The sequence below is a fragment of the Geotrypetes seraphini genome, chromosome 7 (genome assembly GCF_902459505.1).
Source record: "Geotrypetes seraphini chromosome 7, aGeoSer1.1, whole genome shotgun sequence".
NCBI classification, from domain to species: domain Eukaryota; kingdom Metazoa; phylum Chordata; class Amphibia; order Gymnophiona; family Dermophiidae; genus Geotrypetes; species Geotrypetes seraphini.
The window spans coordinates 35,854,389-35,869,914 of record NC_047090.1 but is presented as its reverse complement, the minus strand read 5'-3'; the positions used below and the strand labels follow the sequence as shown (position 1 = coordinate 35,869,914).

General features: G+C 42.0%; 1 protein-coding gene across 4 annotated transcripts in view; it reads left to right on the top strand.

Annotated features, from left to right (window-relative positions):
• The window catches only part of LRRIQ1 (leucine rich repeats and IQ motif containing 1), a 289,414-nt gene that overhangs the window by 105,218 nt on the left and 168,670 nt on the right, over positions 1-15,526 (top strand). For all 4 annotated transcript variants that reach the window (XM_033951658.1, XM_033951656.1, XM_033951659.1 and 1 more), the window contains one exon: positions 407-497. In XM_033951658.1, coding sequence (XP_033807549.1) covers positions 407-497 — 91 coding nt within the window. The remainder of the gene's footprint in view (positions 1-406; positions 498-15,526) is intronic.

Below are 15,526 nucleotides of genomic sequence, written 5' to 3'. Positions count from 1 at the left end.
TAGGTTGCACCCAAGTAGGTGGCTAATCTTATTCTACCTTGTTTTGCATTTAAATGTTTATGCATGTTACTTATAGAGCAGAACAGAGTTATAACTATTATGTAGGGAGTTTCCCCGTGTCCTCCTTTCTGTGTGTTACTTGTTCGTTATCTCTATTGCTTTGGGACAAACTGAGGGGCTACAGCACAGCCCTCTGGGAGGAGAGGTGGAGTCATGCAAGGAGATGATTGGTAGCTTCTGCATGGAAACTCAGTTTCGGGGTGACTACCCATTAGTTCAGGATTTCTGCTCCTGTTTATAGGTAAGAAGATTATTGAGATAAGAGCCTAAATCTTTCTTTCTTATGATATTTTAATGATTAAAAAAATCTGATTTTTACTTTAATATTTATTGCCATCCAACATAGATTTTAAGAATGCTGCCATGTGTCTTAATGGCTGCTGGAGTCTGAACGAATTATCACTGATTGGAAATCCAGTTCTACAAGAAGACTGGCGGTAAGTAATCATTTTGTAAAAGAAAGCCAAAAGTAAGTGTTAATGATATATTTAAATTGATAGAATATGAGATAAACTAAACAAAAACTTAAGTTTATAGACTGGGTCATCTCTGTGGAAATGGAGCTCGACTCAGTTAACAATCATGAACTAATAAAAGCAACAATAATAATGATTAAATAAAAAGAGAAGAAGAAAATAAACTTAAAGGCATAGGGAAGGCAATAAGAGAAATTAATAGGAACAAGAGATTAAATACTTAGAGAATAGTAATGTTTTCAGTGTTCTAGGAATGATTGTAATGAATTTAAGGCCGTCTTTTACAAAGGCGCGCTAAGCGTTTTAGCACGGATTTAGCGCGTGCAAAATAAATTCATTCGTTAACCACTAATCCATCCATAGAATAACATGCATGCATTAGCGTTTAGCATGTGTTTAGCGCATGCTAATATTTAGCACGCGCTAAAAAGCTTAGCGCACCTTTGTAAAATAAAGGGTAAGTCTCTTATAAGTGGAATAGCATTCCAAATTTCCATTAGTTTAAACATATAGGAATTCACCAATTTTCCTTTAAATGTAATTCCCTTAAAAGAAGGGAAGGAAAGTTTTAATCCTTGTGTATTTTGTGAGAATGTAGATCTTTCGGCATTCCAAGTTAATGGAACCAGAGGTATAAAAATACCAAACAAAAGTTTGGGTATTTGAAAGGTATTTACGGTGATAGGTTGCAATAGAAAATCCTATTAAGGTTCAGCAATAGGAAACGGGGGTATTTCATATATGGTACCTAACATTCCTTGCTACTCCAGTGCGGAAAAGCATTCCGACTGGTTTCCTCTAAAACAGGGATCTCAAAGTCCCTCCTTGAGGGCCGCAATCCAGCCAGGTTTTCAGGATTTCCCCAATGAATATGCATTGAAAGCAGTGCATGCACATAGATCTCATGCATATTCATTGGGGAAATCCTGAAAACCCGACTGGATTGCGGCCCTCAAGGAGGGACTTTGAGACCCCTGCTCTAAAACAAAGAGTACAATATAAGGTAACGTCTGTGTTCCACCAAGTTTTGTACAGATTAGCCCCTGTACAACTTTATGGGAGATCTGTCAACCAGGAAGGGTGTTGGGGACAGAGGAGGCATGAAATTGACGGCGACCGGGGAACGAGGCGTGTGTTATGCTGCAATGAAGACTAAAATGTGTTCCTGTACCCAGGAACCTGAGACTTTGTATTGATCGAGTAAATTTTAAGAGATTACTAAAAACACAGCTATTTGTTGATACCTACATGTGATATGTTGGAGGTAGACAATAAAATACCACAGTTAGTAACAATGCAATATGCTATGGGTGGATAGTTAGGAAGAGCAAAAACTGATATTGCCTGTGTATTGTGTGTAAATATCTATCTTATAGTATATATGTTTTTTTGGAACCGCTTAGATTTAGGTGGTATACAAATTTTTAAAATAATAAATATGGATGCAAAGTACCGCACAGGACAGATATAGCAGATCCACATGCATGAAAACACACTTGCCTAACTGTTTCCATGGCGTCTGAAAAGGAAACATAACGATGGGAGGGACATGGGCGGGTTGGGATCATTTCCTTAAGATGTGTGTAATGTTACAGAATACAAATCCACATCCAGCTTGCATGCCAGAATGTTCACCTGATGTAAATCCTTGCGCCCAAAGTTGAGTGCAGATCCCGGCGCTACACACTATCCTTGAATGCCCTTTATAGAATACTCGGTGCCAAATTCTTGAATCCTGCCTGTAGTGTTTAGTGTTGCCAAAATAATCCAGTGATCCTTAAGGACCCTAGTGGTCATTGAATATGTCGTGCAGGGAGACGCGAGTCCCAGTTTGAAGGTTCGATCGGGTTGGCTATGCCCTGAGGCAGCAGATTTGTGAAACCCTGGCAACCGTTGGTGTACCGTTTTCTATCTGAATTTTGCACAGAGCCCATAATATTCCAAGGGTGTTTTTTTAATGCCAAAGAGGTTTTTGTCCGACCATCTTAAGCCACCATTGTGTGGTGGGAGGGTTTGTTTCTGAGGCTTTTTCCTCCCTTGAGTATGATAACCTGTGCTTGCATCGTTGTTGTCTTTTTTTACTTTATTTACCTCCCATGCCCTACAACCATAACAAAACAACTACAAACTATCCAAAACACAGCACTAAGACTCATCTACTCATTAAAGAAACATGATCACATTACAGAAGCATATCTCTAATCGCACTGGCTTCCGATCCCAGCAAGAATACAATTTAAATTCTACTCCCTACTATTTAAGACTTTATACGGAGACAGTCCAAACTACCTGAATAACCGCCTCATCCACAACACAGCAACCAGACATAGGAAAACTCACATCCCATTCTCATACCCCCCAATTAAGGAGGGCAAACGGAAAAGACTCAAGCAGCCAAACTAGACAACCAAATCGCCAATCTATTGACGGCATCCCTTGACTACAAGACTTTTAGAAAAGAAATAAAGACCATACTCTTCAAGAAAACTCTGGAAAAAAAAATACCGCAAATCTCAAACTCCACCTCTCACTAAAGCCAACTACCCCAAACAAATAACCTTACCCATTTCTTACTCTTTTTGAAAATGATCAATTTTTTTTTTTTTAAGTTCTTGTTGTAATACATCTTGGATAATTATTTTGTAATCCGACTTGAACTGCAAGGTAATGGCGGAATAGAAATTCCTAATGTAATGCAATGTAATTGTCCATGTGAAAGTGTTATATGCTATGGTCATTGAGTATCATACAGTGGAAAGGAACTGGAATCTTGAGAGTTTTTTATTTATTTATTTAAAAAATTTATTGATTAAAAAAAATTCGATACAGTCTAATTCCTAGGCGGTTTACAATATATCCACATACATAATAGCTAAAACAGTACAAAGAGGGACAAATCATCAAGAATTTAAATGCACAGTGATTCCTCGAACAGGACAAGTCAGACCCTATAAAAAAGCATTAACAAACAATTGTGTCATGAAGAGTTTTGTAAAAGTTCTCTTATCAGCACAACGGAAGGTCATTGCACAAGTTTCGACATATTTCGGATTAACATTGGCCTTTAACAAAGCAGAATTTTGAGAACGCAGCAGTCTTTTAAGCTGATAAGTAATCATCTTACTCTTAAAATACTCTGGAATTGTACCATGCAAAAACTGATGACAAATCATTGCAGTCTTATACTGTATTCTAAATGCTACTGGCAGCCAGTGCAACTTCTGAAGCCAAGGTAGGTAATATGAGCGTATTTTGATGTTCCTGTAATCAATTTGGCTGCTGCATTTTGCACTATTTACAATTTGAATGATAGGCACCTACCTGATTCTATAAAAGGTAGTCACCTACCGCATGGCGCCCACACATAAATGGGCATATTTGGGGGTGGAGACAAACATAGGCAGTGCGATTCTCTAAAGAATTTAGGTGCCTGCAATTTAGGCCAATAAAATGCTGGCCTACATTGCTGGCGACTAAGATTTTTGATAGGTGCCGTTAGGTGCGATTCTGTAAATGGCGCCTAAGCGTGATTGACCTGTGACTGGCTCTTTTTTTCCAGGCGTCATTAACAGAATCCAGCCCTTCGTGCTTTTCCTGGTTTGTACACTGAAAACTAGGAAGGAGACATTAAAACACTCCAGAAGGCCGGGGCCTCGGTGGTTGCCACATATGTAGTGGTTTCAGTTAATAGATTGTTAAGTAAAGCAATTACTGCAGGTCAATAAGCCACGCACTATAAGTACACAAAAAAGTTTTCCTTGTTCAGTGTGATTTCTTGTCCTTAAGCCTGATCTACAGCATTTATTACCACAAGAGGGCATGTTGGTAGCATGAAACAGGCGATTCACCTCGTCCTATTTTTGTCTTAACCTTTTCCTATCGTGTGTCTCATGGGTGGGATATAACCATACCAGGATACAACCTGATTAGACAAGATAGAGAGGGTAGGTTAGGTGGTGGGGTAGCACTTTATATCAAAGAGAACATTAAGACAACCAGGATCACAGATATCAAGAATACTGGGGAATCCATCTGGGTAAACTTGGCCAGAGGTGGAGAAAAATGCCTGTACCTTGGTGTTGTATACAGACCTCCGAGACAATCGGAGGAAAAGGACGCAGAATTAATTGAAGACATTGAGAATATCACCTTACGGGGGGAGGCTGTTCTATTAGGAGACTTCAACATGCCTGATGTAGACTGGAACACACTATCAGCGACAACTTGTGATAGCTGGAGGATATTAACGTCCATGAAGGGAGTACGGCTCAAACAAATGGTACTAGAGCCCACTAGGGCCCAGGCCATCCTGGACCTGGTACTTACGAATGGGGAAAGCGTCTCGGACGTCTCGGTGGGAGAGACGCTAGCCACTAGTGACCATAACATGGTATGGTTTAACCTTAAGAAGGGCTTCCCTAGATCACAAACAAAAACAAGGGTACTCAATTTCAGAGGCACTGACTTCGCACGCATGGGAGATTTCGTCTACCAGACGCTGCAGGTTCAAAAAGTAACTGATAATGTGGAAGATATGTGGACAACCTTGAAATCGATCCTTCATGAGGCAACTATCCGCTACATAAAATCGGTAACCAAACAACAAAGAAAAAGGAAACCCCAATGGTTCACAGATGAGGTATCATACCTCGTCAAGGAGAAGAAAAGAGCATTTCTATCATACAAACTCATGGGGGAAAAAGAAGCAAACGTTGAATACAAGACAAAGTCTGCAGCGGTCAAAACGGCAGTCAGGGAGGCCAAACTTAGTTTGGAAGAAACTCTAGCGAAGAACATCAAGAAAGGGGACAAATCCTTCTTCAGATACATTAGCGACAGGAAAAAGAACACAAACGGGATAGTGCGCCTTAGAACGCCAGACGGGAATTATGTGGAAACTGACTCTGATAAAGCCAAACTACTGAATGATTACTTCTGTTCAGTCTTTACCTGCGAGGCACCAGGGCACGGGCCTCGGCTGGATGCAAAGCAAGGCATGGATGACCCATTTCAGAAGTTTGAGTTCACACCAGCTGATGTTTACAAAGAACTGTCAAGACTCAAGGTGAACAAAGCCATGGGACAGGACAATCTGCACCCAAGAGTGCTCAGAGAGCTATGCGATGTTTTGGCGGAACCGTTAGCCATGCTCTTCAATCTCTCCCTAAGTACGGGGAGAGTCCCCCTGGACTGGAAAACTGCCAATGTTGTTCCTCTGCACAAAAAGGGTTGCAGAGCGGAGGCTGCGAATTACAGACCAGTAAGTCTCACATCAATAGTGTGTAAACTCATGGAAACTCTACTTATCTACCGTCATCTTTCTATGTTTTCTATGTTTCTATTTGTCCTGACTGAAGGGACATTCCAAAAATGTCGTTGCCATCGTATGTCCCATGGCATGGGACGTACAGTACACGACAGGAACACAAAATATTTGAATTTACAGACTTATGACTTATTTACATTATGTTTACAATAGCCGTAAATGATAATGGTGAATAACACAAAACTTTGCTAAAATAATTACGATTGGAACCAGCGTAATGTAAGATTTATTATGATAGGAAAAGGTTAAGCAGTAGAGAAAGTCAGTGTAAAACAGAAATGGAGAAAAGATCTCAGTTGTGTATGCAATTACCATTTGTAGAATTGGAATTAGCGCGCATCATCCTGGTGCCTAATTTTAGGCAAACTGTAGAGAATTCTCCCATAATGGTTCTATGACACAAGTCTTTTCTCCATTTTTTGATTATACTGTACGTCATTCTTTTTCTGTATACAGTGCTGGGGATATTATATTATAATATTATATTAGAGTGAGTTTTTGAGCATCCATACTTGGGTTTTTTTTTTTTTTTTTTAATGAGTTAATAGACATTATGCCAGATTGTAAAACCCACACTAAGCCAGGATGCCCGGCCTCATCCCAGCTTCCAAAATCAAACAGCTGCACCATCATGCAGAATCCCAATTATCTGCAAACCAAGTGCCAGAAATGATGTAAACTGCAGTTCAGTATCAAACACATGAGGAAGAAGATCTCAAATGCTCAGACCCGTAATGACTTAGGGCTCCTTTTACAAAGGTGCGCTAGCGTTTTTAGTGCATGCACAGGCGCCTGCTCAAGAGGAGGTGGTAGCGGCTAGAACAAGCAGCATTTTAGCGCACGCTAAAACCACTAGCGTGCCTTTGTAAAAGGAGCTGTTAGGGGTCCTTTTACAAAGGCACGGTAGTGGTTTAACGCGCGGAATACCGTGCGTTAAACCGCCTGCCGCGCTAGTACCTAACGCCTCCATTGATGAGGCGTTAGGATTTTAGGCTGCCGCGGGGGTTAGCACATGATGAAATGTCCACGCTAACTCCCTTAGCATGCCTTGATAAAAGGAGCCCTTAGTGTCATGTATGAGGCTCTCAGTTCTGTCATTGGTCAAAAAACCTTGCTGTAATTACAAAATCCTGTAGAACGTAGAACGGGTGCAAGTGGATCGATATTTTACTTTGTCAAAAATTACAAACACTAGAGGACACTCAATGAAGTTACAAGGAAATAACCTTTAAAACCAGTAGGAGGAAATTTTTTTTTTTCACTCAATTCCAAATAGTACAATCTTTATTTGTATACCGCCAATACCTCTAAGAAGTTCCTACTGTTTACAGGAGTAATTATGGTGATACAAATTAAAAACAAGTATTAGAATATTTAGGAATCATTCGTAACAAATTCTTGAAGAAAAAAAATAGGTCTTTAGGTCTCTTTGGAAACTGAAAACTCATCTATTTGACACTTAATCACCTGTATCCTCTCCTCCCTCCTCCCCCCCTCTCCCTCCCCCCTCCTACTCTCCTCTTCTCTTCTCCCACCCCTCCTCCCCCTTCTCTTTCCTCACCCCCCTCTTTAAGTCGCCTTGAGCCTACCTAGGTATGAGCGACGCAAAAATAGAAGATTAGATTAGATTTAAAATTAGATTGCTGGTTAATATCAGTTGGTAATGCTTGCCACAGTTTTGCTGCTTGATATGCCCTTGTGGAGGTAAATGTTCTATTGTATCTAATGTTCCTAATAACTGGATACTGAAAAGTATCATTGTTTCTTAGGTTCAAAGAATAGATTAGATTAGATTAGTTAAACTCTAGAATGCGTTGCCATAGGTTGTGGTAAGAGCAGATAGAGTAGCTGGTTTTAAGAAAGGTTTGGACAATTTCCGGGAGGCAAAGTCCATAGTCTGTTATTGAGACAGATATGGGGGAACCCATTGTTTGCCTTGGATTGGTAGTATGGAAGTTGCTACTCTTTGGGATTCCAGAATCTTGATATTCTTTGGAGTTCTGGAATGTTTCTACTATTTGGGTTTTTGCCAGGTACTAGTGACCTGGATTGGCCACCGTGAGGACAGCTATTGGGCTAGATGGAGCATTGGTCTGGCCCAGTAAAGCTATTCTTATATGCTTATGTTTTTACTAGTATTTTAGCCCGTTACATTAACGGGTGCTAGAATATATGTCTGTCTGTCTTTCTTTATTTCTGTCTCTCTCTCCCTCCCGCTGTCTTTGTTTCTGTCCGTCTCTCTCACTTGCCCCCTTTGTCTGTCTTTCTGTGTCTCTCCCTGCCTCTGTGTCTTTCTTCTTTTCTTTCTGTCTGCCTTCCTCCCGCTGTCTGTCTTTCTTTCCCCCCCACTTCCCTGTGCAGTAGCCACAGCAGCATTCCCTCCCCCTCCATGTCCCTGTGCATCAGTATTTCCCCCCACCCTACTTCCCTGTACAGCAGCATTTCGTTCCCCCCCACTTCCTGTGCAGCAGCAACAGCACCAGCATTCCCTCCACCAACACCACTTCCCTGTGCAGCAGTAGTGTTTCCCTTCCCCCCCCTTTCCCTTCCCGCGGTCCCGACAAACCTGCTGATTTCCAGCAGCGTGTGCAGCACTCTACACACGCTGCTTCGGGGCCTTCTACTGCCCTGATTTACTCTTGCACGTCCCTGATGACATCATCAGAGACACGGCAGAGCAAATCATGGCAGTAGAAGGCCCCGAAGCAGCGTGTGTAGAGTGCTGCACACGCTGCTGGAATCGGCAGGTTTGGAGTTGGGACCGCGAAGAACATAGCGGCTAGAGTGTTTTGTCGGCGCTTCCCTTCCCGCGAGGTGTTGCTGCGTCTCCTCTCGATCCCCGCCAGCGTCGGAAGCCTTCTCAGACGCTGGTGAGAGGAGCCGAATATTGTGGGGAGCAGGGAGTCCAGCACTGGCGGCCAGTCCTGTCGGCGAGTGTAGGTAGGTGCTGGGAAGAAGTAAGGCTGGGGACTCGCGCATGCGCACTCCTACGGCCACAGACCTATGGATCATGGAAGCACGCAGTTAAGAGTGCGCATGCGCGGCTAGGGTTTTATTATATAGGATGTACATTAACTTTTTCTGTTCAATTTCTCACAAAAATGTTGACTGTTTTAATGCTTAAGCCATTTATTGTGAAAGTTAAATTAATGTAAATGAAGAAGTAGACTGGGTCATGACATCTTTTGACAGAAAGATGTTTTATTTTGCTTCTGTCATCCAAACGGGAATCGTGAAACCCAACCCCTGAGAAAAGTCACATTAGTGAAACGGCTGGGCCAACGTCAAGTGCACACTAAGGGCTCCTTTTACTAAGGTGCGCTAGCGTTTTTAGCGCGTGCTAATCCCGCACTACGCGCCAAGATCTAACACCAGCTCTAGCATGCGCGCTTAAACCGCTAGTGCAGCTTAGTAAAATGAGCCCTAAGCGTTTCATCTATTTTAATTTTCACAGTAGATGGCTTCAGCATTAAAATGATCGATATTTTGATGCACAAGCTATAGAATAGTGTCAACTGCGTGCATAATTTAATAATTGCTCTAAAGTGAGTCCAGACTCGCCTGTGTACATCCCAGTTTAGCAGGAACTTGTCCAGCTTAGTCTTGAAAACCTGGAGGGCGTTTTCCCCAACAACAGACTCCGGAAGAACTTCCTTAAACCTTTGTACGGAATCTATCCCCTTTCAGCTTTAGAGATTATCATGCCAATTAAGCCAATTAAAAAAAAAAATTGTAAATCCTATGCGGAAATTGGCTAGGCACCATTTAGAGAATCAGGCCCAAAATCCATCATGCACATCTGCAGTGGGGGAGTGAATGTGGGAGGGGCATGAGGGAGTCAGGGACTTGCCCAGCAGCTAAGCCAGCAGTTGTGCATGCAATTGATGTTTGTGAAATTGGAATTAGTGCGCATCATCCTGATGCTTAACTTTAGGCACACTGTAGAGAATTATCCCCTAGTGGTTCATTTTCTTATTATCATAGGGAAAAGGGAAAAAGCACTGATTTAAAAAAAAGTTATTGAAAACTATATATGATATATTACGGAAATACATTTCCTCAGGTATATATTTCTCACATTTAAAGCCCGATTCAAGTCTTATAAATTCAAAATGAGAGAGAAGATTTGGTGTATTACGCTCTTGCTCCTTCTGGATTTGCTCAGATGCAAGAACATTGTGTTGGTCATGGTGATAACATGAACCATAATGTAAACTATAATTTTATATTTATTGTATGAAAATCCATCTGTTTTGTAGTGCATTTTAATAGTCTCAAATGACCTTTTAATTATGGTTAAGGACCACATGACATTTGCAGTCCATGTTCAAGTTATTTTCGAGAGACTCTGTCGTCTGTGATTTGTAAGCAAGTTTCCACTAATTTATTTGTCACTCTGTAGGCTCACACATTTGGGACAAATCAAAGCTGTTCATGTTGACTTGTTTAGTGTAGACTTACAAATCTAATCTTCTTATGGCCTTGGTTTGCCGCACAAATGAAAACTTTGGCCAAAATAAATAGTTGTTCAGCAAAACATTTCAGCTGAGTATCATGCATTTTGAAATAAATATATGTCGTCAAAGCAATTGCAGACTGAAATGTATCTCATTTTAAAAACATTTTCCATGGTTAATTAGGACTGGTGTCTCTCAGTTCATGAAATTTGCAGAGTGCAATAAAGCAATCAAGCAAAATACTGGTGCCAACGTATTTTGGGATTTTATTCTTGATTTTAAAGTTTTGGTCATGGTTGAAAGCGTAACACTATAACAAAATTCTTATTTATTTTTTGTTCTTTCTTAATTGCCTAAATCACAAAAGTATAGAAAATGGCTATCATTCCCTTCAAACTTTGCTTTTGTGACCAGGACATTGATATTTTGAAATCTACCTTTTTTGCAGAACATTCCAGATTGATTCCAAGCTGAGTAAACTTAGGGGGCCCTTTTGATGTCTAGGCTCAAGCAGTGGAACTTGTTGGATGAAAGTGTGCAAGTCACACATCAGAGAAATCGTCACCAAACTTTTTCCATATTCTTCACCCATCAAGATGGGCTCTGCTTCTGCCAGAATGTGACCAATCTGTTTGAGGCAATTGGAACCACTTGTAACCCGGAAGAATGGCACGTCTTCATTGACAGCTCTTCCAAGAGCATCAAAGCTGTCCTGCTCCACAATGGGAACCAGTACCCGTCTCTTCTACTGGCTCACTCAGTACACCTGAAAGAGGATTACAACAGCATTAAGACTATTAGGTGCCTTGAAGTTTGATGAGTACGGCTGGGAGATCTTTGGAGACTTCAAAATGGTGACATTCTAATGGGTCTCCAAGGCGTTTTTACCAAGTTTTCCTGCTATTTCTGCTTTTGGGACAGCAGGGACAAAAAGGCACACTACTAAAGGAATGATTGGCCACAGTGGACCAAGTTCTTTGTGGGGAGAAACAATGTCAAATGGGAACCACTGGTAGACCTCCAGAAGGTGCTGATACCACCACTGCATATCAAATTGGGCCTAATGAAACAATTTGTCAGAGCTCTAGATAAGGAGCTGACAGTCTTCAAGTACCTTCAAGACTTCTTCCCTAATCTGTCTGAGGCAAAGGTCAAAGCTAGTGTCTTTGTCGGACCACAGGGATTCAAGACAAAGTTAGACAAGTTCCTGCTGAATTGGAACATACACAATGTACATAAGAACATAATAATTACCACTGCTGGGTCAGACCAATGGTCCACCCTGCCCAGCAGTCCGCTCACGCGGCGGCCCCAAGGTCAAGACCAGTGCTCCAAATGAATCCAGTCTCACCAAGTTAGTATGAACTTGTCCAACTTTGTCTTGAAATCCTAGAGGGTGTTTTCCCCTATAACAGACTCTGGAAGAGCGTTCCAGTTTTCCGCCACTCTCTGGGCTAGTCTCAGGGCGCTGGTCTTTGACCAGAGGACCGCAGTGTGAGCGGACTGCTGGGCACGATGGACCACTGGTCTGACCCAGCAGCGGCAATTCTTATGTTCTTACAGATAAAGAAGATTCTGGAGTGCGAGGGATGTCCCAAGAAGCTAACTAGGAAGGAGAAAGCAGCTTGGAACAGATTTGTCACAGTGGTTCAGGGATGTCTGAGCAATCACATAGCCAAAAACTATATGGATTTGGTTGAGAATCTGGTGAAGAATTACAGGAAAATGAACAGTAGGATTTCTCTCAAAGTCCACGTCCTTGATGCTCATCTTGTGACATTAAAGGTGAGCCATGGAGTGTACTCTGAGGAAGAAAGTGGGCGCTTCCAACAGGATATACTGGACTTCGAATGCTGCTACCAAGGACAATATAATAGGAACATGATGGGAGACTACATCTGGGGGCTGATTTATGAAAGAGATTTACAAAATCCGGAAAAACTACTCGTTTCTAAATCTTCTGTTGCCATCTTTCTATATTTGCAATATAAATAGCATGTTAATTGTGATTCATATGTTGCTTTTTATGACTTTGCCAAATTTTCTGTCATATATTCTTGCTTTTAAAATTTGACTCCTGGTTACAAAAGCAAAGTTTTATGAAAATAACATTTTATTTAATTATTTACTTTTCTATATCGTTCTCCCGGAGGAGCTCAGAATGGTATACATGAAATTATTCAGCTACACGGGCATTTTTTTTCTTGTCTATCCCCGGTGGGCTCGCAATCTATCTAAAATATGCCTAGATCAATGGAGGATTAAATGACTTGCCCAGGGTCACAAGGAGCAGCTTGGGTTTGAACCCACAACCTCAAGGTGCTGAGGCTGTAGTTTTAACCATTGTACCACACAGTTTCTATACTTTTTAAGTAATGAGCAATTAGGAAATTCCACTTACTGCCCAGGAACAGAAATCATGTTATTCAGTGAAGTCACATGACATATTGAGGGTAATTTTATAAGGGGTCATCCATTTTAAAACAGCATTTAAGTCATCTACTTGAAGCCTATTTTATAAATTCAAATATAAAATACTAGCTTAAGAGGCAGGCATCAGTGCTAGAGCCAATGTAAATGTTTGTGCCAATATTTGTCAATATATGTACCATATTTTTCGGTCCATAAGACACACTTTTTCCACCCACAAAAAGGGAGTGCATCTTATGGAGCGAAGATAACAACCCCCTCCCCACGGTACCTTTTTAAAACACCACCTGCCCTTCCTTTTAAAACACCCCCACCCTGCAATACCTTTTTAAGCGCCCCCTAAGCCTGGTGGTCCAGCGGTGTATGGGCTGGCAGGAGCGTGCTGTTTGCGCTGCTGCCTGGGCTTGCCCCACTTTCAGAATGGCTGCAGTCAGTTCTCACATGTCCCATGAGAACTGACATTGGGTGCAGAGCCTGGCGGGGAATGAGGGAGGCTGGGTGCACAATTTGGTTCAGAATAGTTTTTTTTTTTTCTTGTTTTCCTTCTCAAAATCTGGGGTGCGTCTTATGGAGCGAAAAATACAATAAGTAACAGAATTTACTTGCACACTCTATCCAGTCTCCACCCCTGTGCAAAGCGTGTGCCAGCATTTCAAAGTCGGTATTTTCTGAGGTCATTTATGTACATATTTGACCACATCCACATGTAAATCACTAATAGCCCTTTTTATCAACTGTACTTTTTAGCACTTACCTTATCGGCCCAAGCTAAGATCTTCTAGTGCAGCTTGTTAAAAAGGAGGGTATAATACCAGAGAGTATGTGCTTTATTGCTCATGCCCCTTATAAAAATTATCCTCATTTTGTGCAAGTATTTTATTTTTATGTCGCCCCCCCTTCCAGATTTTTTTGCTTCCTAAATTAGAAGGACAAGACTGCGCAGTTTCAAAATTTTACCTTGCAAATAAAATCTCTCTCTCAAAATCTACCTCTCGTAATCTGCTTTCCAGTTGGAGTGTGGGGAGAACTTCCTGAAAGTCCCATCATTGCAAATCTTGCAGTGTGCTTGATGGGGATCTAGAACAGTCTCAACAGTGGCACCAGTGCTGTGGAGCAAAATGCCTGTGGCGTTATGCTTGCTGGACCATTTTGGGTCTTTTTGTAAAGTACTAAAAGCTTAGCATTATCTATGTCAGAAGAGTGCAGTGTCCGGCAAACTTTCTCGGGCTGCGTCTCGAGGCACCCGGAAGTGTGCGGATGTCGCCATCGTGTCGATGTCTGCGCATGAGTGAAGGCCCTTCAGACGGGCCCTGAGATGCCTGGGAGGGGGAGTGCCAGCAGGGAAGAGAGCCAGAGAGAAGCGCTGTGACCGGCCGATTGCCTACAGGATGTGCCTCGCCGCAAGAGGCACTTTCTGTAGGCAGTCAGCCAGTGCCGGCACCTCTCTTCCTCCCCAGTGTGCCGTGGCACACCTGAAATCTCAGGAGGCGCACTAGTGTGTCGCCACATAGTTTGCGATACACTGGAATAGTGGATATACTGGAGTGGGGGTGGGAGTTTTCATTTAGGGGCTAAGTTGTGCTAAGAAATGAGATTAGCATGCTCTTACGTAGGTATTCCTTGTACCTTAAGCCTATTTCTTGTATGAGAACCCCTTTATTTCATTGCATTTGTTTCATTTATTGCAATTCGCTAATGTTTGCCTATTTCGGAGGCAGTATGGACTCCTACTTTAACCCAGTGGTAACCAGTTAGCATGCACTAATATGCATGTGCTAACTGGTTACTGTTTCCACGCTCACTCTTTGCCCTTTCTCTACATCTGACACGCTCCCTCGAAAAAATTGACAACAAATAAATATGCGCTTAGGACTTGATTCTCTATAGCGTGCCTTAGTGCGCCTACATTGTAGGCGTGCAGGCACGTGGTTGTCAATGAACTGCTAGGCGTGCGTTGTAGAATCGCGCCTACAGTTTTCTGTAGGCATGTGAAATGTAGGCCAGCAATTTTCAGGCTTACATTTTAGACACCTACCCCGGATGTCCAGGTGGGCATAGTGACTCCTAAGCACACGTAAGGCAACTTCTGGCACAAACCAGGCCTCCGCCTGCCTTACACGTGCTTAGGCATCGCTATGTGCCTTCGTATGCCCGAGGTAGGCATATTAGTAAAGTGTTCCTAATTTTTTTTTTTTTTTTAAACGTGCACTGCCATAGGTGGCAGTAGCGTGCACTATAGAGAATCAAGCCCTTATTGTGCACAAATGCCAAAACTAATGCAGGATGCTTTATTGCATCTGCATTAGACCACGTTTGCTGTGATAGGCATGCGTCGGCACCTTACGCAGTTTAGTCAAAGGGCCCCTTAGTTTTGTATTTTATTATAACTAGGGGTTAGAAATGAGGGAAATTGTTTCTAACCGGGAAATGTTTAAAAGTTTTATTGAGAAATGTGGGGAAGGGAGGAATTTGAATAATGATTTCATTTGTGAAGCACTTTGATTGTTTCATTAATAGGTGCTGAAACTGGTGTCCATGACTAAATTTATTTATTTATACAAGTCGCAAGCTAGTGTATAATGCTTGCAAGTGTCGCATTCTGAATGGCCCGCATTGCTCCAGACGCTCGAAGGAACTTAATGAGTGACAGGTGCAGCGTGGGCCATTCAGTGCGGTCCCCGCGCTAGAAACTGCTATCATAGTTTCGTAAAAGAGGGGGTAAGTCTCTTGGACTATCGCAATATCATTTATCTGGCTTTGCCCAAGAAGAATTTGAA